The sequence below is a fragment of the Sander lucioperca genome, chromosome 3, assembly GCF_008315115.2.
Source record: "Sander lucioperca isolate FBNREF2018 chromosome 3, SLUC_FBN_1.2, whole genome shotgun sequence".
NCBI classification, from domain to species: Eukaryota; Metazoa; Chordata; class Actinopteri; order Perciformes; family Percidae; genus Sander; species Sander lucioperca.
Genome location: NC_050175.1, coordinates 8,423,418 through 8,446,479, shown reverse-complemented (window position 1 = coordinate 8,446,479; position 23,062 = coordinate 8,423,418). Strand labels below are relative to the sequence as shown.

General features: G+C 41.9%; 1 protein-coding gene across 1 annotated transcript in view; it reads right to left on the bottom strand.

Annotated features, from left to right (window-relative positions):
- The window catches only part of LOC116067214 (protein kinase C-binding protein NELL1), a 319,826-nt gene that overhangs the window by 160,412 nt on the left and 136,352 nt on the right, over window positions 1–23,062 (bottom strand). The window contains exons 9-12 of the mRNA XM_031323575.2: window positions 20,748–20,850; window positions 18,227–18,300; window positions 15,450–15,549; window positions 11,688–11,816 (exon numbers count right to left, since the gene is read on the bottom strand). Coding sequence (XP_031179435.1) covers window positions 11,688–11,816; window positions 15,450–15,549; window positions 18,227–18,300; window positions 20,748–20,850 — 406 coding nt within the window. The remainder of the gene's footprint in view (window positions 1–11,687; window positions 11,817–15,449; window positions 15,550–18,226; window positions 18,301–20,747; window positions 20,851–23,062) is intronic.

Sequence of the window (23,062 nt, the reverse complement as noted above, 5' to 3'; positions counted from 1 at the left end):
AAGTATTTTCGAATTTTGCCATTTCCATCCACATTTTCTAATGCGATACTTTAAAATGCGCATAACTATACAGTGATGGAAACATGACTAGTGTTTACGAGTAACCTGGTAAACTTCCAAGTGAAACATCACAACTTATTAAGGAATTAAGTCAGGAATCAGGGATCTTGCCTGTACTGCTATTCACCTTTTTGTTGGGCATTCAAGTCAGACAAATTTTTGGTAAACTTAAATTCTCAACTTTGCGAGTTGACGAGGATTCCAAAAATGCACCATTAGTGTAGGTTAAGGTGAGGCTAGACTGTCTCATCTGGGAAGGAAGTGCAAGACCGGTCCACTTTCCTTCAGTCCTCCAGAGGTAACACCTTTGTAGGCCGCGTCCTTCAAAGAAGGTGGCAACTGAAATGGGACAAAGACAGTGTTTGATAGATGGTGTGTTCCAGTACTGAACACCAGTAGGGATGTGGAAAAGGAGCTTAGACTACATTTCCGCATGCATGTCTGTAACAACCCTGTGATAGAGTGCTACATGGTCAGCTTATGGCAATGTCTGCCTGAGTCTGCCTATGAAGGAAACACTGGCCATTTATTTAGTTCACACCCGAACTGCAACTGTAGCTTTATACTGTTTGCTTTGAGTGTGTTCCCGCATCAGAGAGTACTGCCCACCATTTGAGAAGCCCAAGCCCTATCATTTTTCAAATGTAAAGACCAGATTGTCTGTAAGTGTGAGATAAGTTCACATCTGAGTCCTCAGCTTTACTAAAACAAATGTACTGCTTAAATTGAGGTTTGTCAGTCTTTATTCAAATGTGGCTCCTCCAAAAAACAAAAAAAATTACAGTAGTGATAAGATCTTTTCTCAGGAAGATTGTTTTCTCAACAGTAAGAAACAAGGACTAGAAGTATAGCCAGCTTAACTGTGTGATAGAGACAAACTGACAATCACTTGACATATGACATATCACAAACGAGCTAATAGAGAATAGCAAATTGTCCTAACGCTTGGGGTGAAACACTGATTCATGCTAATTAAATAAAACAGGCCTTTAGGTAATATGCACTCACTCCCATTAGGCTCCTTGGAGCAAATACGTTTTGCTGGAGCTTTCAGGCTCGATTCCAATGGAAATTGGAATATTTTAGCCCATAGACCATGCAGAGCAGCAAGCCAGCAAGCCCTGTGGCTTGAGGATTACCATCCCAATCCCCTCCAGCCTAGAAATGGTCCTGAAAATGAATGGGAATAAGCAGGGATAAATAACCATATGAGGAATGAGGCGAGGGAACAGAGTGATGCCAAGGATAGCGTTGGCTGTGTTACATGCAGTCAGTGTAGTGCAGATGGCAGCGATGGATGCCACCCAGAAGAGAGTTTGAGAAGTGGGACATGTAGGGAGAGGAAGGACTCAGAGGAGTAGCAGTACACACACACACACACCACCCACCCACCCACCCACCCACACACACACACACACACACACACACACACACACACACACACACACACACACACACACACACACACACACAGTCATTCAGTGAAATAACTGTAATTCATTACAGGTCTTTCACTGACCTTTTACCAGAGTGCTCACCCACTGTGACTCGGGCAGACTTCTGCCAGTGTTGCACAGTAGGCCGAGTCAATCCACCCGCTGCACACAGAGAAGCTCTCCTCACGCTCTCAGTATTTCAGGAACATGGACAGAGCGTGGCTAGCACTACTGCTTGTACTTCCCAACACTGTCTTCTCTTTCATTATCTTTGTTTGAGCAGTGAAAAGAGGGCTTTTATTGTTATTTTTACCCCTGTCTGTCCGTCTGTCCATCTCCTTGTTTGTTCGCACACAGGATGCTTTTTATGTAACCTTTATTTAAGGATAATTTCAGTTTATTTCAACTGGGATCTTCACCATTGTTTTTATCAGTTATTATAACATTGTACTAACCAACTTAATTGCTCAATTGTGGCATCGCTATATTAGTAGGATAAGTCAAAGTCAATTCTGGGAGGCTGTAAACTGTGATTGATGCTTTAAACAAATAAGCTTGGCTAATCTGTGTGTTTGCTTAAAACCCATAAAATAGTCTGACTGTGTTTCTTGCCCAGTCTGACATGTTATTAGCAATGTTGCCGCCTCCAAGATCTCAGCAATTAACTTAGTGATGCACGCTCTTAAGATAGAACCTGTGGGCCAAATGTACAAAATTCAAGTTGCAATAAACTGGAATTATCCTTTAACCGGTGTAGTTTTGGTTTGAACAATGCTCTCTTTTTCAAAACGTCCTTGTTCCACACTCAGAGAGTTGATTGAATTCACCCTTGGAAGGTTCACAGTATAACCAAAGTTTAGTCTGTTGGCCACTGAGCAGCTCACTGGAGCAGTTTGGGGTTAATGGTCTTGCTCAAGGGCACCTTAGCTGTGGTAATAAGGGAGCTGTTTCAGTTTTCCCAATGACATTTATCCTGCTGGTTGGGGGATCAAACCATTGACCTTTCTAGCTAGACTTTAGCAGACATATATCTCTTGACCTGTGGATCAGCTGGTAAGATTTCCGTGGTGACCCAGGATTAAATAGAGACCTATTGTGATACAGTAATGGAGTCCAGTAACGTTCAGTTCTTTCTCCTCCTCCTATGTAAAATTTTAAAGGAATGGCAGACTTGATAATACTGAATGGATGACAATTCATTCCCTGTGACAGTTTTTTGGCTTTCTACATACAGTATAATGAATGTGGCCTTAACTTGAGAGCTGTTAAGGGTTCATTAAAATAGAATTTTCTGCAATGAATCTTTGTAATCTTAAAAATATTATCTAATACAGGGTATATCTCTGTTACCCAGTCGCTGTTGTAAAAGTAATACTCGACTTGAATGTATCACACTACAATATACTGTATGTATATTTTACAAACACATATCTAGGTAATCAGCTATTGGTATTTATTTTATTTTAATTATTATTTTTTGTTATACATATTTTTTTTCTTCCTTTCTTTTATATGTTGTCATTTATTGTTTCTGTATGCAGTGTAATTCCAGCAATGCTATGCTACCTAAATTATATAATTTCTTGAAATGCAAAAAATAAAAACATGATCTCTACAAGACGTTCTATCCCAGAACCCCAACACATGGGCATTTTTTTTTTTTTTTTTTTAGATTATGTTTTTTGGGGCATTTATAGGCCTTTATTTGCCCGGACAGCTGAAGACATGAAAGTGGAGAGAGAGGGGGGAATGACATGCAGCAAAGGGCCGCAGGTCGGAGTAAACCTCTATATATGGGCACCCGCTCTGCCAACTGAGCTATCAGGGCGCCCGAGCAGCATGGGTATTTTAACACTCTATTAAGTACAGGCATCATCCTGTCTTCTGGTGTATTTAGGTGCTGGTGGGAATGTCTAGGACTTTCAAGTTGATTACTAAACATGTGTTTTGTCTGGGAAGACAATCAACTAACTTTTACGAAGGGCACAGCTTACAGCAAGTTGTTGGCAGAGGCTTGCACTGCTGCATTTTAGCTTGTCCTTGTCTTTATCTACCTTACTTACTGCATGTCCTCTTTGTAGCTCACCCCACCACTAACCCCCCGACCCCCTCTTTCGACAATATACAGAATATACTGAGGAGCGGGCGCTGTTGCTCATTCGTTCCCTGTCATTAAATCCTTGTTTTTACACGTTGGAGGCAGAGTTCCCACAGAGAACCTGATTGATTCACAGAAGTACAAACACAGCCGTTACTCTTTAATGCTACTGAGTGAGAGCCAATTCAGCCAGCGGCGCTCGCCATTGCCACAAAAGACAGACGCACGCCGCCGCTCCCATCATCGCAGGCTGAATAAAGACAAGGATTATCTAAATTGCTCCCAATTAATATGTCACTTTCTTTTGCATTACACCTTTCAGCGCACATCACTTTAGCTCTCATCAGCGCTACATTGAGAACATTAATGGTAATGACTTGACAATGAAGTGGTCTGTAGTATAGGATGAGTAAAACCTTCGACACATCACAGGTGTGCATTTCCATGTTTCTCTGGCTCCTGGTGTTACGTGTGACCAGACTCAGCAGGAAAAAGTAAGCAGAAGCTGTCAGTTTTAGCGGATTAGCTGTAGCATATAAGGGCAGGTGCTGCACTCCGGGTAGAGACACATCGTGTTTTCCTGAGCTTATCTAAAAACCCAGGACAGACACACACACACACACACACACACACCTTCAATCCTACTGTGGAAGTCATGCAGGCAGGCTCTGCCCTTGATTAGCACATTTCCAACCTCTGTGGATATGATTCCTGCAGGTTTGCACTCCCAGGGATCTGTCTGTATTTCTGTCAGTTTGTAGCTGCAGCCTCCCACCACCATGAATCTGTCCATTTGTGTGGCTATCAGTCTGTGTACTGGTCTGACTCCCCCAGAAGCCAAATGCCCGGCTCATCTCAGCTCATCTGCAAACATACGTAGGATAACAGCACCTGTATCTGCCCCAGCAACATGGAGAGACAAGAGGGGTAAAATCCCCCATGAATGGCTTCCTAAATCCTAATTCATCCTCGGTCCCGGGTATATAGGATATGGATACAACGTTATCAGCTGTAAACATCTCAGCAAACAGGGCTCAGGACATGAGGACACACTATATGGGAAGCAATTACTGAACCAGCAACCAAAAACTCCAAGAGGGAGTTCAGAATAACTGAAAGGACATCTAAAAGGGTCAGTTCTCCCAAATAAAAAAAAGATTGCAGAGGTTTTTAGATATCCGTCCCAATACCATGGAGGTGAGTGCTCACAGCATTGAAAAATGAACGCTTATCAACAGTTTTCACTTGACTGAGTAAATTACTGAGTAATTACTGAGTGATTTATCTCCAAGAAAACTGTCCGCAGTGAGGTCTGTACATTGTCAAGAGAGAACAGGATGTGTTTCTAGATAGATAGATAGATAGATAGATAGATTTCTATTGATCCCAAAAAAATGGGAAATTCCGGTTCTATTCAGTTTATTTAAGAAGGGGACAGTGCAAATCAATAAAATGCATGATTATACATGGGTTAAAACTACCAGAATTAGCCTAAAGGCTATTTTTCATTTGTTGTATTATGTAACGTCAAATATGGGTCTCTGTTGTACAATGCTTTTGAGGCAAAAATCTCCAAAAGGTGCAATCGAGGAAGTAAAAACTGACTTTGTTAAAAACTTTTTTTAGTGTAATAAAACTTTATATTTTCTTACTAGAGATAAGAAATCTTGTAAAGCACCATATGAATTAGGATGTTAAAAGTCTTTCAAGGTAACTGGTCTTAGTCATAGTAAGATATTCAATATTGTATTAAAATATTTTTAGCTACTGTAGATCTGACAAGTCTGAAAAGTGATTTGCATGGTTGCATCAAGATGTTGGGTCTGGGAACTCACCATTGACACAAATTCCGTCTGCACACAATAGGATAGCGCTACAACCAACCAGAGCTGACTTCAGTGCTTAACTCCAAGTCTTCCAGAGTCGCGGCCAAAGCCGATTTGAAAGACCGCTGTTCGCCAGCAGCAGCAGCCATCTTCTTTGTTTTCAAGTAGCACGGAATTCACGCGAAACCGTCGCAACTCTGCTATCCTTATGTTAAGCCCGCCCACCGACTCTATACACGATGTTATTGGCCTGAACAGAGTTTGGTTTTTCCCGCTCGCAAGCCAACGGAGAGTTGCTAGACGGACCCTGGCTGCAAATTACATTTGCTGCCGCTAGGGTGCGTCTAGATTTCTAGGCTACATGGTTGTCACACTCACATCCAAAACACCTATTAAGAGAACACTAGATGACCAGCAAAGTAGGATTGCTTCGTGCAGAGCATTCACAAGAGTTTCTTCCCAAAGGCTGACAACAGCAGGACTCATACTGCAATAAAAACATTAGTAAATGTATGCCAAAATTCGTTTTGACTCCATATATATCAAATCACAAGTGCAACAATATGTTTCGACACAGGCCTTATCAGGTTTGCTTTGCTTTTGATTTTAAGCATCAGACAAAACGTAATATAGGCAAGACAAAAGCAACACTGCATTTATCTTTTCCTTTTTTGTATTGTGTTAAACTGGTAAAGACTCCTTATCACCAGGAACAATAACTCTAAGCAAGGTGGATTTAAGAAAAATAGCTGCGCTAGTATTATGAAAAATTATGCCTTTTTTCAATTGTTTAAACAAGTTTAGTTAGCCTTATATTAAGATGACTTTTTATGTAAAGAGTGGTGTAACTTCTTTCCATTCATTGTTGTTATGAGAGAAACTAATGTGTGGATGAATGGCAAGTTTGTCGGCTAAAAAAGTCACAGTTTTCCCATTTGTTTGTCATCAACAGCCTGGGTGATATTTGCACTTTCTTTTTTGCCCTTTGTGACCAGCAAGTGCAAAATGGAAAAGAAATTGATTACTGCCACTCAAAACCCACTGCATGGACATGTTTGAGACTGATGAGGCTGCATCCATTGGTAGCACTGAGAGTTAGCTCTAAAGTAATTTCATCAAGCTTATTGTATATTCAATTAATGCAAGTCAATGTAATTAGCTGCAGCTGCACAAGACAAGTGAGCTGAACACAACATTTTTCCCTGTTGAATCTTTTTATTATCAAAATATTCGCTTTTTTACTGCTGTAAGTAAATTGTTTATTTTTTTCGTCTGTGAAGTTCATCATGTTACATGACCTCAACCAAAAATGTATGAAATGTGTTCAAGAAGCTCCGGTTGCAGTAACTGTAACACTATTAGCACCAAAGTCACGGCACATTATCAGTGAGTGGTAACGCTAGAGAGAAAGAGAGAGAGCAAGGAGAAAAAGAGCTAAAAATCTGCTGTGGTGTCAGTGGAGATTGACTCAGGGACATCATGCCTCCTCAGAGCCTGTTAGCTAAGGGGGACACATCAGAGAGTCGGTCCCTGAACCCTGGGAGTTCGGCTGCTCTGGAGCTAAATGAAAGCAAGCTGAACAAACAGAAATAGCTGTTACATTTCATGTGTCGGCCTCACACTGGGCTCTAATCTTATTACCCATAGCAGAAAGAAAAACTGATCTGTGGGCCAAAGAAACTGCAGAAGAATGCAGCCTTAGCCGGTGATTGACAGCAATGCGAAGTGGAGAGGGAGTCATAACATTTGATCAAATGCATGTTCATTAGGCCCAATTAAACTTTGCAACGAATACTTCAAACAAATCACACAGCTGGTGGAGCTGTAAAACAAATCAACGTTTATATGTAAAACAAGGGCAAGTCAGTGTTGCACATAAGAGCTGCTAAGGAGTTACAGGGCACAACTGGAGCTAATGCTGCCATTAATGAGGGTAGAATGACCCATGAGGGTTCTTAACAGAAGGAGGATTTTCCACAACAACCTCCTGAGACCATTTCTATGGAAATAAGCTTCAACTCTGCATATGTGAAAATACTTGACTGGACTCGAGCGTCTCACTAACGGCTCTGACTTTTCCCTAATGCGCTCGCCCATAAACATTTCCGAGGACACACCGCGGTGATGGAGCCTTTAATTTGAAACATGGAGAAGAAAGGAAGTGCATAGAAGAGGTACTTGAGAGGCTGTAAAAAAGGGGGGGCTTCCTGTAGAGTGGAAGATCATTTGGGTATATTGAGAAAAAAAGGTCCATATGAAGTTGAGAAAAAATGCAATGAAAGACATAGATGCACTATCTAGGTGCACTTTGGTTCAACATTAGACCCATGCTGGGATTTCATCCACAGTGGAAAAAGATATACAGAGCAGCCTCTGTGGTAACAACCGGCCATTTGGGAGGAGGGTCCCTGCAGCACTCAGCTAGGATACAGGGAACTATGTTGTTTGTTCTCAGCTGATGCAACAATTGGCAACATCAGCAGCTGTTTAACTCTCTATATTCAAAGCTTTATTGTCAGAAGGCTCAACCCAATGTGGACTTTTTTAGGGTTACAATTAACAAGCTGTCAGCAAAACAACAACTGTTAACGGTTGACTGTGTTGCTGGTACTCTACGAATATGACTGACAGAGTAAACAAGAGCTCATGAGGATGATAAGCCTATGATAAGCCCAATAGCACAGACGTGATAACAGTATGCTGCATGTAGCAGCATCAGGTGGTGTGACACACTGAGCTGGAAAGAGAACACAACCCGCGAGATGTAGCCGATACTTTTTATCAATAGTAATTAGCGCTGTTACACCGGTGTCACAGCGTTTACGGTATTCCTGTCTCACAGGCTTTATCTGATTGTACAGCTTTGATCTTAAGCTATTGATAGTCCTGTTTCAGCACATACTACTTTACTTGCATTTACATACATGCTCTATTTTTTTAATACCTTACTGAAATTTCACCGGGGTATACGGTAAAGGACGGTATTTGTGTAAAAACATAAAAAAAAAGGTAAAAGCTGAGAAGTAATTGCAGCATGTATGACATTGCCCAACCTACAATGCTGTGTGTCTAACATGCATCATAGGTTTAAATACTTGTGGCCAATAGAATAATGAATAGATATGAAACTAGTAGAGAACATGGAAGAGTTGCAAACGGTAATTTCATTAAGTCCATTAGGCCTATAGCACTTCATGTGTCCATGCTGTTGCTTAAGCAGAGCCAGCAGGCCAGCAGGAAGCCTGTGTTGACAAGACCAATCAATAGAAACCACTGCCTTCTCCCAGGCGTTCTCTCCAGGAGTAGAAAGTATTTCCCAAGCTAGAGAGGAGGAACAGCTGCCTTTACATCCAGTATGCAGAGTCATGTCTACCAACTGGACTCATCTCTTAAGATAATCTAGGAAGATGTCAGCCCATATGCAGTAATACATCTTTACTGGAGTAAATAAATACACAGGCCTTGGTGGGCAGGCTAATGAGGCACAAGCCATCATTAGTGTGCGCCTGTGTTTGTGTTTCTACATGTGTGCATATTCTGCATATGCAGGCACATTCCTGCCTCTGAGATCAGGCAGATGGCTTTGCATATTAACACACTGATTCGCCATGTTCTCTTGCTGGGTGTATGAATCAGGCATGTGTCACACATGCTTCAGCTTCATTGATTTGTAGTGCCCAAGAAAAGCATTTGTCTCCTTCTTCTTAGTGTCATAAATCAGTCAAATTGGAACACACATTGGACACATACTGCTGCAAACAACTCAACATACACTTTTCAGTAAACTGTCCACTCTCCGTGAAGTGAAGTGTAAACAGAAGAACATGAAAAACAAGTAACATTAGACTAGGGTTCGAAGAATTACACTACTAATCTAAGGCTAAGACATTTGTGATGTTTGTCAAGGTAAATAACACTATTAAGGACAAACAAAAGTCTTACAAGTGTTTCAATGGGAAGACAAAGATCAGTATATCCTTTAACAACAGGTGGGGTGCCTCATTCTGCGCTTACCCAAAGTTTTGATACACTGGAAGACAATATCCCAGCCAAAAATCCCATTGAGAATAATACGTTTTCATCTTAAAGACAGGGAGAGTATACCTATGGCCCCACAAGGTGACTGAAGGCAAGACAGAAGCTTGGCTCTGTTTAAATTCCCTGGTCCATCCTCAAACAGCCCTCTGATTACAGTACAAGTAAATAATCTCATCTTTAATCATTCAGCTGCACGTTAAAACATTTATGAGGGTATAATGGTCACATTTAATGACAGCTTAGAGCCACAGCCAGACCCAATCTCCGCTTTATAAAGTGCAAGCAGAGAAATTAATTTGTTCCGTAAAACATCTATTAGGATATCAATGACACCCCATCAGCCTGCTGAGCTTTGTTTATAACTCAAATAAAACAACAAGAAAAGATGTGATTACTTGAGTCTGCTGAGTAAGACATGTTATTAGGGCTGGGTGATATGGAGAAAATCAGATATCACGATATTCCTGACCAAATACCTCAATGTCGATATTGTGACGATATTGTAGGCTTATGTTATCCTAAGCCAACTAAATTGGAGGTGAGAGTAAAGCCATGTCAAAATATCACCATGCTGTACAGCAGGATTCCAGCTAATCCAGTCACAATAGATGTTTGAGCTGCCTTTAGGGAGCAACCCCCAAACAAGGATAATGCCGACACAGCCAATAGAGCCGTTGCTCCCCGATTTACATAGTTGATCTAACAATCAGCCTTTCCCAGCCCTCACTCGTATGGGAGTGTCGTGGATTGGAGTGGAGCTCTGGGTAAACGTGTTTACCATGCAGCGCAAACAGAGACGGACAGACTGGAGGGCTTGTGGCTACCCAGCTCTCAAGACATTTAGTGATTTCAGTCTGCTGTTGCTCTGATCCAAAGACAACTGCATCGGGCAAATCCTTCAATCCGCCGACTGCCGCTCCCGAGACTCCTAATCAAATAAGGTTCTTAGATCTATCACAAGTACTCCAGCACATACCCACGGGGGATTTTACTCAGCCAAGTCCAACAATCAAGAAAACTGGACGCGCTTAGTGACTTTTTCAGAGAGGCTGAGATCCCCTGATCTCAGTTCACGTTTTTATTGGAAAAACCAACCAGACACTACTGGAAACAACAGCTACTGTAAATTAAGATAACAATAGTTCTGTAAAAAGAAGGGCTGGGTATTGTTTAAAAAATTCGATACTAATTTTATAAAAACAAAAAGAAATTACACATCACGGCACAAATCTTTCTTTTTTTCTTCAGCCCCTACTACGTGAGCCCCGTCTCTGTGTGTAATGTAGAGTTTTTCCTGCATGCCTCTACGACGTGTAACGTTAGACAGCCAATCAGCAGCATTATTAGATCTTGGTAAAAGCATGCTGCGTGCTTATTGGCACACTGACGCTGATGAGATTTAGTCCTTAGGTATTGAATTTGGTTATTGAATGACGAGGCATTTTTCGATACTCAATACTTTAGAGCCAATTCGGTCGGTGCCTAAAAGGTATTGAATTCGGTACCCAGCCCTAGTAAAAAGTAGGAGTATGCAGTTTGGGATGGCAAGTGGGCAAGGCATTTCCCCTCCACTCTACAGACCTGGGTTCAATTCCCAAATATATATAATACTTCACTTGCAGCATTTAAGTATTACCAAAAGTTTGATGTTAGCAAAAAAAAAAAGTTTCACAACAACCTAAATGGGCCACTCCTGCGCCATCCTACTGAATACAAATCCTGTCAAGTGTCCATTCTCTAAAAGCATGCCATGAGTTTACAAACTGACTTTGTACCATGCAGACAGCACATTTGGTTTAAAGTTCATTTTGGGATTGTACAAAAGTCAACTTGCTGACTTGGTGTTGCTTCAAATAGGTCATTTAACACTGTGAAAATTACGTCTGTCTTATTCCTTGTTATTGTTACATGTTATACAGTCACTGGAAATCTATTTAAAACTCAAAGGTATCCTTTGAAAATGGGCAGCAGTACATTACTGGTGCCATAATAAAGGTTCAACTGACCACAGTGCTTTCTCAGACCAATCCTTGTTCCCCTTTATAGCCAATCATCACTGTGTTAATATCAGCTCATTAGAAATCTCAGTCTGTGGCCCCACAGCCAACATAAACCTGCTCCTTAACGAAAACGATGATTTAAACGCTGACACACTGCTTTTAACATCCAGAGCTAATACATACTAAAAGTTGGTCACATGAGCCTGAGCTGGGTAAAGTATAGTCCTACCTTCACAGTAAGTCGAATCCCCGTGGATGGAGGCATAGCCGCTCTTGCATTCACACTCTGCTTTAGTATTCCGGTTTTTACACTCAGAGTTTTCTCCACAAATGAGTCCCTCTGCGCAGAAGTCATAACCTGAAAGGGAGGGACAAAGGAGGCCTTGATTTACTTTGGCTTGTACACAGAGATAAAAGCAGATAGATGCACAAACGAGCAACCTTGTTCCTGTCGCCCACAATACTGTGGATGATAAGAAGCCTGATGTATAAAGTTTATGACTGCAGTAAATTTGTGGTGCGATAATATAAGTTTTGGCTTTCACGGCAGCATATACACACACAAACAATAAAAAAAGCATACACACACAAAACATGCTGCTCATGTAGGAAGATCTCCGAGGATGCCATCCCTCCAGCCAATAGCGTGAAGGAGCCACTAGTAGGTTGCTCTGTAGCACAGGACAGTAGGGGTGTGCAAAAAAATCGATTCACATTCAAATCGCGATTCAAGCTCTACCGATTCAAAATTGATTCATAGAATTCCAAAAATCGATTCATATTTTTGAATTATTATTTTTATTTTTTTTAAATCACATGGGAAAAGCAACTACATTTACATATTGTGAATCGTTTTTTGAATCGAGAATCGTTTTTGAATCGAGAATCGATTTTGAATTGAATCTTGAGCCTAAAAATCAATATTGAATCGAATCGTGACGTTTTCTGAATCGTGCACCCCTATAGGATGTTGTGTTCTTCTGGTATTTTGTATCAATGTGCTGGTTTTAAAGGCTGCTTGTAGTAACAATGTACTATCCTACTTCAACAGTCAGCTAGGTTCTCAAATAACAAAAGAACCAAATGTGAAAAATGTCTGCAACACAAACTGGCTTACTGAAAGAGTCACCACTTCAGTCAGCCGACACATTTTAACACTGGATCTTCAGTACAGAAAAATACTTTGCACATCTACTGTACAATGTGAGACAGGTGCGTCGGAGTGGGACAAGCAGGTCAAAAGTTGCAAAGAAAACTACGGCACGCTGTCTAACTTGCAAAAAATATATAAAGTTTAATAATGGGCAATGTTTCGGTACTAGACCTTCTTCAGGCAAATGGTGTTAGAACATAAGAAGCCATCTTTTGTAGGAGGTGGTGGTTTTTGGTGCACCAATCAACAACTTCCACATGAAATCAGACATAAATAAATAACATTCATTCACATATCCATAACTATAGATAGAGCTTAAACTTCAATACAACCCTTCAATGGTAACCATAATATAATATAATATACATATATATATCCAATGAGGACTAAACACATAGAGGGCCAGCCACTAAAGGACCTCCAACACTGAAATTTCAAAATAAAAGTACACAAGCAAAATGTTATATAACAATTATCTCCTTACAAATAAAACGCTAAATAGGCTACTTCTGGCTGGGCTGGCTGATTTGAAAGTATGATTGTGTGGAACTTTTTAAACCGATGAATCAATTTGGGGTGTCAGTAGCTCAGTCCGTAGGGACTTGGCTTATGAACCGGAGGGTCCCCGGTTCAAGTGTGGACCATGTACGGAATGTGGACTGGTAGCTGGAGAGGTGCTAGTTCACCGTCTGGCCACTGCCATTGTATGTGCCCTTGAGCAAAGGCACTGAACCCAAAACTGCTCATGCTCGGGGCACCTTCAATGGGCACCCTCACGCTGGCATCTCTCCATTAGCATGTATAGGTCCTGGGGCATGTGTGTGTGTATTTTGGTATGTGTGTATAACTAACAACAGAGTGGAAAAAAAAAAAAAAAAATCCCCTTTGAGGGATCAATAAAGTATGTCTTATCTTAGCAGTGGAGAAGTAGATTATGTTGCAGCAGTGATTTGAGAGATATCTGTGAACATTTTGATTTTGTTTTGACACTTCTTTGAGTGACTCTGGGCACCATTTGAATCCGCTATTACAACAAATGCAGCTACCATCATTCGAAATTAAGAAAGCTACATACTTTTCAAAGCAATGTTTCAAGGTTACAGCAGTGCAGGAGACACTAGTGCAGTGACAAGATCAGGATCCCTGACTGGCTTCCCACCTGTGAACAAAAGTATCTATAGGAACACATGGTACTGCAACTGGGATTAAAACCTGGGAACTTTAACCCTGCACTCCCTGTGTACCACAGTACCAATCTTTTGCCAAACTTGAACCAAACCAGACTGAGATGCTGCACGTGTACAGAAATGTCACATGACAGAGAGGCAGATGCCCTGAATCAGTCTGACAGATAAGGAAGCAGGCAGAGAGTAAGTATGAGCTGATGTTGCCCATCATGTCCTGTAATGAAAGACAGACTGGCTGCACATAAAGGCCCTGAGAGGTAGGGAGCCTGGGGAGCCATTACTGAGGAAAGAGCTGTGTCTGCATTATTCTTCCTCTATCTACAGCAGCGCCCAACGGACACTGTAAACATGCAAAAGGACTGATTACACAAGGAATAACACACGTGTGTAAGTGTGCGCGTGTGTGTGTGTGCTCATGGTAAAGTATTACAGTTCTGCTCTGACACCACTGAAGGGAGAAAAGTACATTGCAGTTGGGTTTGTGATAGCTAGACTTTTTATTTGCGTCACAAACCACTGCGTTACACTCTATGGAGAATGTGTGATTTAACAGAGCCAGTGTAACTTTGAGGATCTAACAGCGAGGCACAAGTACATGTCAGAGTGGTGGCAAAGTACTGAGTCACACAGTGGAGATGAGGTCTGGAGATGATTGGGAAATAATGACTGGCTCTGAGTTTTAGCGACAGTGGGTGTGTGTGAAAGAGAGAGAGAGAGGGATAGAAAAGAAAGATGGTTGTAGGGAAGAGGCAGTGAATCTATCTTTAATCGTTAGCTCTATACAATCTCTTCTCGCCTGCACTCTTTCCTCTCTCTGCTGCCCTTTCCTCTATACTCTATGCCTTCATTCTCCTTTTCAATTCTCTACTTTCCTTTCTTCTCTTTTCAACACAATAAGTCTTCTCTATTCTTATCTTCCTCTCCTGCACCCTCTCTTTATCCTTCACATTTCCTTTACTCTACTCTCAACATATAAAGTCTTATCTTCTCTTTACCTTTCTTTTCATCTTCCTCTCTCCTCTCATGTGCTTTATTATCTTTACCTCCCCTCTAGCCTCTCTCCTTTCCTTTCTTTTCAACGTAGCAGGTCTAGGTCTTTATATATGCTCCTCTCTCCTTGATGTCTTCTCCTTTACACTCTTAACCTCTCATTTTTCTTCTCTTATTCCTTCGGTTTTTGCCTTGCCTTCTCTTTCTTTCCATCTTCCTCTCCTCGAAAAAAAAAAAAGTCTAAATACAGTAAGCATGCCGCTTATCGTACCTAAATGAGAACGCAATTTCCTTTGCTCAGAACCTGACTGGTTTCTTTCATTATGGCTCTATAGCTGACAGCCTCTTAGAGTTTGTTTATTCAATGTATTTACTAAATTACCGGTGGCTATTTACCCTGTAGTACCTCCTTGCCAAAGCAGCGGGGTTCAGGCAAATTGGCATAGCAGGTGCTCTATAGCAGACAGACCAATCTGCTCTGAAAGGTATTCCAGCCAAGAAGCACCGGTGCATCCGGTGGGAAGGAAGAGAAACAGAACTATTGCAAAGGTGCAGCCCGAATCAGCAACCGGCAGACTGGCTATGTTTACTTCTCGCAGCGGCAGGGGATTGGAGCGGGATTCGTGCAACTGAGAATAGTACGGTAAGCAGGAAGACATACCTCTGCAAACATTGCAGCATCTGCCATCTGGTAAGATCTGTTCACCGACGGTGCAGTTGAGCTCTGGACAAGTTTCTGTGACTTTCACCATCAGGCCGTTCTGGAAAGACAGGACAGAGGCAAAACATTACAACTTTGGTGCTTGTGTCAAATGTGTGAAGGTCTGCGCATTAAAAGAGATCTTCACCGGAACAATTATACCAGACACACAATCTGATCTGGACTCAAGCCAGCAAGCTTTTCCATTACGAACCCACCTCTTAAACCTTTGGGTCACCTTTCTTTTTGTGGTATTTTTGCCCTTTCATTATGACCAAGTATGTTTGCCTGTCAAAACGTAACCAGACAACACTCATATCAGTCATTCTTGGAATGGTCGTAACGAAGTAGGGAATTCCACTAACAAGCTGCATATGAAAAGACTAACTCGACGTGCGAAGGTGTGAACTTGACAACATACCCCGCTGTAAGACAACCGAGTGATATTGAGAATGTGTCTTTGCTATACAGATTAATAATAATTATGATCATTTTTCAAAAGATGCTTTGTCCTTTAACGTAGAAAAGGCGCTACATAAATGCAGTCCTTTTACATTCAAAAGGACGTATTCATATGTTAAAAAACAGGGTATTACTCCCTGACTGAATGAGGCTGCCATGACAACAGAGAGAGTGGAAAGTAAAGGCTGTACATGCTGCTCACATTCACAAGGAGGGCATGAATACAGATAGCAGGTAAGGTGCAGATACGCACCACCGAAGAAGGGAAACAAAGTTAGATCGAAACTCGGCGTCATCTTCCCCTGGGCCTTTAAAACAAATAGCAGATACATAGCAGCAGTAGCAGCCCGGCTGGCATGTCAGAGCTCCTGTGGTCCCCGCGATACTTCTCAAGGTTGGAAGTATCAACTCAATTCCCTAAGATTTCTCCTTCACAACTTTCTTCAGTGTTGTGCTTTTATTGGAACCATAACAGCTTCCTCCTGTCATCTTTTTATAGTACAGTCGCGTTGCACCGTGAGCCTTTAACCCTCTGAGGTCTAAGGATATTTTCACATATCTTCTTAAATTTACCTTTTTAAGGTATTTGCATATAACTGATTCCCATGGGTTTCATATCAAAATGTTCAGAACAAACTCAGCTTTCCGTAAAGTGACGCCCACATCTTTTCTAGAGCAATGTGTAAAGAGATCATTTGGTGCTAAAGCTGAAACATTGAGGTTGGCGTTTTTGAAATTCCTCAAATCTCTTGAAATCAAACCTTAACTTCTGATGTGTTGTACGAATTGTTTCGGTGCTTGAAATAAGTTTACCTAAGTCTATAGGTTATATATGGTTGAATAAGTAAATAAATGTTTGAAATGGAATTGTGTAATATCGCTTTTTGAGTAGGAGTTTTGTCAAACATCGTTTGGACGCGCCGGTGCGTCTTTCGTCCTCAGAGGGTTAATCAGTCACTTTATTTTCTCATGAACTAATGAGAACTAGTATTTTCCTGTTTCCTCATTGCTTTGGTTTGCAAAGTCCACACTCATCAGTACTGTTTTTGCTATTTTTGATGAAAAGTTTTGATAAAACTTCTGATATCGAACAGAAAAAGCAGCAAATCATCACATTTGAGAAGCACCTATTTGGTATTTTTTTTGCCTAATAATTCTGCTTAATAAACAATGTATTGTTGTTCAAAATGGCTGGCGAATAACTTTCTGTTGTTCAACTCATCGTTTCAGCACTAGTATTACTATTCTATCATGTCAGCCATCCATGATGAGATAATTAACACCATGAGCGAAGGAAGCACAATTGTAGTGACGATTTGAGCTGCTGAGTGTAACTTATCCGTACAGATGGCACAGCATAGGGGGTGTCGTATGCTGTGTATGTTGTGAAGCCCTTTGAGGCAAATTTGCGATTTGTGGTATTGGGTTATATGAATAAAATTGACTCGACACATCACCAACCACCAATCTCATTCCTTTTGCTTATTCTCTCCATATGTCAATGCATATATTCATCGTTGCTTTTCCCATTTCCCCCCTCTCCTGCTGTGATAGGGAGAGGACAGAAAGATGATCTGACATGCAGGAATGACACAAAACGATCTAGACACACATGCTGAAACGCACAGCTGAGATATAACGACCATTGTGGACCTAAACGCTCACACAAGAGGGACCCCCAAAACTTTCCAGGTTCCTTTCTTAAAATAATTAGTCCACAAATAGGCCACTTAGCGGGGTTTACATCCAGGAGTAATGGATGGCTGTAATTGCTTGAAAGAGAGCATACACACAATATGATGTTTCGAGGTGCCTGAGGGCTAATAACGGGTTCAGGAATCCACTGTGTGGCTCTTTGTAAGCAATTACATGCGTACAACCCTATTTTTCTCCTTAAAATTGTGTCTTTGAAGATAAATGGCTTCTCAGTGAAGAAAGCTCACTTCTGTTCTATGCTGAACTCGAATAAGGACTTTAATTATAATCCATGCAGTGATGGAGCTTCTATTCAAATCAGGCCTTTGTGTTGCTGTGTTCATAAGCTATTCTAATTACCTGGCTATCTCGCCATTAGAGAGAAAGAAAAAAGGCAGATTTAACAGATTGGAGGGAGGGAGAGAAAGCTAATATGCCCTGCTGGCTAATTAAATAACACACAGAGCAGTCCACCACACACAATCAAAACACTGAAAGAGAAGTGATGCATGGTGAACCTGATTTCAGAGCAGAGGCTAAATGCTGGAGGAAGAATTGTAGAACTTAACCAGAAATGTTACCTTGCATTCCCTGCAGCTCCGGGATAAAAAGCGCTGGCCTTCAGAAAAGGTTTGGCCCATGTAGGTGCATTTCGCTGTGGGCAGAAAAGTCGAAAATAACTGCTTCAATAACACTCTATACGGTAAGTACAGTAACTATGAAATACCAGGATGAGAATATTGACTCAGACAATATCTGCTGCTGTGGTACTCTCAAAAATAGCAAAAAATGCTTTTGAGATTGCCTGTGGTAAAAAAAAAAAAAAAAAGTTTCCAGTCTGAAGTTCTGCATAGTTAATTCTGTCAGAAACAAAGTTGTTCTTGGCTAGTGTGCATAAGCGGAGAGGAAATGTAACAGTGCATTAAGAATACAACAGAGGAGATCCTTCTGCATATTCCTCTGGCGATAAAGCAGAAATAGAAAATGAAGCCTATGATATGAAGTCCTGCTTTTCTCCTCTCCAGGGTGGAGGACCGCTGCTCCATCGTTCGTTGGTGCCAGAGCTCTGATGCTCACAGGGGAGGTAGAGGAGGAAGAAGGCGCGAGTGGAGGGATGGAGGGAGGCAGAGGAGGGCTGGAATTATTCAAAGACAAACTATCCTTCAGGGATTTAGTGTTTTTGCAGGATAGCAAGAGAGACGGTCGTCCGTGGGTCTGTGAGCAGCTACCAGAGGCTGTGTGCTTTATACTAGAAATAGTGCTTCTATTTCAGCTTCCATGAAAAGCAGGCGACTGTGATCTGCAGATAGTTCACTCTGGTTTCACTGTGCCAGCTGAACATCGGCCACAAACAACATGTTTGTATCTACAGTGGTTCTAGTTGTAGTCGTAAAGCATGAAATACTGTAAAGCAGGGGTCTTGAACGTTTTTTTAAGCCAAGGACCCCTTAACTGAAAGTGAGACGTAGCAGGGACCCCCTACTACATATTGTATCAAATGAAGTGGCATATTAAACTGGGCCTACAATAACTGTTAGGGCAACCTAAAGCCTTCTTACATACCCTTTTTGCATGAGCTATAAAAATATTTAATTGTTAGATGATTTTATAAATCATATTTTAATGTTACACATGTGGCACAGTGAATCTAGGATGAACTGCATCTGTGGGCTGCTATCTTAGTGACTATCTTACCTCTAGGCCAGTAAGCCTATCATCAGTGGGGATTTATATTTGCTAATAATATGTTGGAATTATGTCAAGGCATTTTCATTTTTGAAAAAGACAATAAGAAAATTGACAATAATTTGGAGGCCCCCATGCAGTGACTCTGAGGACCCCCTAGGGGTCACGGACCCCCTGTTATAGATCTAATCCATTCCTTACTTCTTGTGTTTTTGGTTCTGGAAAGGCTAAAAAAAAAAGACACCGCACTCCAAACTGTTGATATACTGAGTATTCCTCTTCATAAGGCATGTTGTTTCATCATGAGGAGAAATTCAAAGCTTGACAGACCTGCTATGCCTAGTTACAGTTGCTAAGGTGGGATTGGAAAAACACAGTTCGAGAAAAGGTTAAGCGAATGGTCTATTATACACGCTTTTGTCAAACCTTTGATTGTCATTACTTTGTATCAATGTCCTTCCATTGACCGGCAGCCATTCAGCATCCCTCCTGCTATGTGGCTTCTATTAGCCCTACTTCACCATCCAATTAAAATGGATATTTACAATCCTTAGGCTTCATTTACATTACTACGTTTTGGTTTAAAAACGAATATCTTTTGCTACGTTAACACCTCGCATTCACACTGCTCTGGTGTTTCAGAGCACCTGAAACGGAGAAATTTGAAATCACTTCTGACCCATTTTGGTTTGAAATCTGCGGGGTTGTGTTGCCGTCTCAACAGACGCAAACGGAGACCTTTGGAAAAACCAACACTGACGCCAACGTTTCACCGCCTGATTGGGTCTTATCAGTCATGACGTCTCATTCTCTGAGACTAAGCTACTAACATTACCATGGCAACTACCAGCAACAAGTATACATGCTGCCTCCTGTTTACCCCGGCAGGCGCACGCACAGTATGCAGGTATGTTGATGAGATATGCGGTTTGGCATGTTAGTTTAAACAGAGATTAGTTCTTCTACTGGAACTAAAAACATTTGTGTGCACGGAGATCGCTTTTGGCTCAAAACTCTGCTTAAAAACCAAAAGGTAGCAATGTAAATGTAGCCGTAATGTGAGGTCAATCTCACCTTTTCTTGAACTGCCGAGGCAATGTAGACTCTTAGTATTTTGCGAGCCAATGTAGTGGATTTGAATAGTGCTCATGCCATGGTGTAGAATGAGCAAGATGAAGGTTATTTAAACTTTTTTTTTTTTTTTTTTAACCACATTTAAATTATCATCATCATCATCTCTTTCCACCGCTTTGCACAAAAACAAAGGAACAGCAGTTAGCAGCTGATTTGACCTGAGCCTATATGTGTGGTGTGAAAGGTATTTTTGTACATGAGCTGAGGGGGTTTTTCACAGGTTTGGTTTTGAACATTTCTTCTGCATCCTGCTTGATCTAAATGTGTGCTTCTGATACTTACGTCTGCATTTCCTGCAGCAAGTCCCATCAACATGTACAGGCAGCAAGTCCTCTGAGCAGTTTGCTGGAGGACAGAAAATCCTGCGACACTCCACCACACCATTCTGTAAGAAAATTATTCTTTTTATGTTTGTTGTTTAAACATGCAAACGTCAGAAGCAAAGAACCAATGCTCACTGTGAACATATGGCTTTAGCCTGGAGCACTGCCAAAAATCCACTTCTCCTATTTCCCTTTATGTCTCAATTTACATTTGCACAAGCATTCATGGGATATTATATCTTTACTGGAAGAAAAGAAAAAAAAACACTCTTTACTCCAGCCCAACAGTACACATATATAATCGCATGCAGTGTGATGTATGCTCTCATCCAATGCCAGCCCTGAATGGCTAGTGCTCTTGCACTTTAGCACCATGCAAACTAACTCAAAACTGTTCAGAATCACACCTTCAGAATGCAATCTGAAACTCAAAGCTATCATATTTCAGAATAAAAAAATGAATTATAATGTCATCCAATCAGATAACAGATTAATCACAGAGCGCTGGATGGCGGATACTGAAAGTGAGTGGCCAGCTGATAGCAGGTAGTTATTCAGGCCCTGAAGGACTGGCTTCATTTTTTAGGCTGATATCCCTCTCTGCGAGCGCCTCTTCATTTCATGAATCATCGGAAATGGTTCCCCCAGGACGCTGAGGTTATCAGTTAATGGCATGTCCACAGGAGGAAAGCAGACAGACTAAACTCCACCCTGTGCTTGATGTGCAATGATGCAGCAAGTCTAATTCTCCAGGGCTGGGGTTGGCCTGATTCAACAAATTTTAAAGTCCGGCTCCTATGTATGAGTACAGAGGGAGGCTTATTAGGGGCCGCTTGTTAGGGGGCGGGCAGGAGGCAGGGAGAGATGTTGCAGGGGCTGGGAAAGATGGAAAGACAAGTTAAGGAAGCTAAGTGTTGAGAGTGGGGGAAATAAGGGTTGCACTGACTTTCCATTAAAGAAAAACATCTACCCTCATATCCTGCTACACCATTATGTATCATCAATCTGTGATGCTGAAAGTGTTCCAGAGGTGATTGACAAGATGGCGCCGCAGAATGGCGACACGGTGTGTTGGAGCGCACTGTTTTGTTTTGTTTTGTGTTTTAACTTTGTTTCTTGCGATGGTACCCGTATCTCATTCACAAGTGAAGAGCTAGTGAACTTCAGGGCAACAACACCATCAGACTTATTTCCCACTTTTCTTCTCCCTTCACTGGAAATTTTGGACATTCTGGTCAAAGGTGCGCTCACCTTTGCTCACGCAGCGAAACGCCGGAGGAGAGGGAAACGGGCCGGTGCGCTGGTGCGTCTCCGCCAGCGAGGATCACGCACACCGTTACCTGGAATATTCCTCTCTAACGTGCGCTCTCTGCCCAACAAAGTGGAGGAATTACAACTGCTGTTGGGGGGAAACAGGGACTTTTCTTCATCTGCTGTTTTGTGCTTCAGGGAGACGTGGCTCTGTGGAATAATACCGGACTCTGCGCTGCAGCTGGCAGGCTTCCAGCTTTTCAGAGCGGACAGAGACACGGACCTCTCTGGCAAAACTAAAGGTGGAGGAATCTGTTTCTACATCAACAGCGGTTGGTGCAACGACGTGACAGTGATCCAGCAGCATTGTTCTCCTGACCTGGAGTATTTCATCATAAACTGTAAGCCTTTTTATTCACCCCGTGAGTTCCATTCATTCATTCTGGTCGGTGTTTACATCTCACCGCAGGCCAACGTGCAGGACGCGCAGCGCATGCTTGCCGACCAGATACTGTGTATGGAGCGGACCAACCCGGACTCCCTAATTATTCTTATCCTTGGTGACTTCAATAAAGGGAACCTCACTCATGAACTCCCTAAATATAGATAGCATATTAAATGCCCGACCAGAGAGGAGAACATTCTGGATCACTGTTACACCACAGTCAGGGATGCTTATCACGCCGTCCCCCGTGCTGCACTGGGACACTCTGACCACGTCATGGTCCACCTGATCCCCGCCTACAGGCAGAAACTAAAGCTCTGCAAACCTGTAGCGAGGACATCAAGGATGTGGACCAGTGAGGCTGTGGAGGATCTCCAGTCGTGTTTGGATTCTACTGACTGGGATGTGTTCAGGACTGCTACCAACAGTCTAGATGATTACACAGAGGCTGTGACGTCATACATCAGCTTCTGTGAGGACTGCTGTGTTCCATCAAGCACCAGGGTGAGGTACAACAATGACAAACCCTGGTTCACAGCCAAACTCAGAAGGTTAAGGCTGGCTAAGGAAGACTCGTT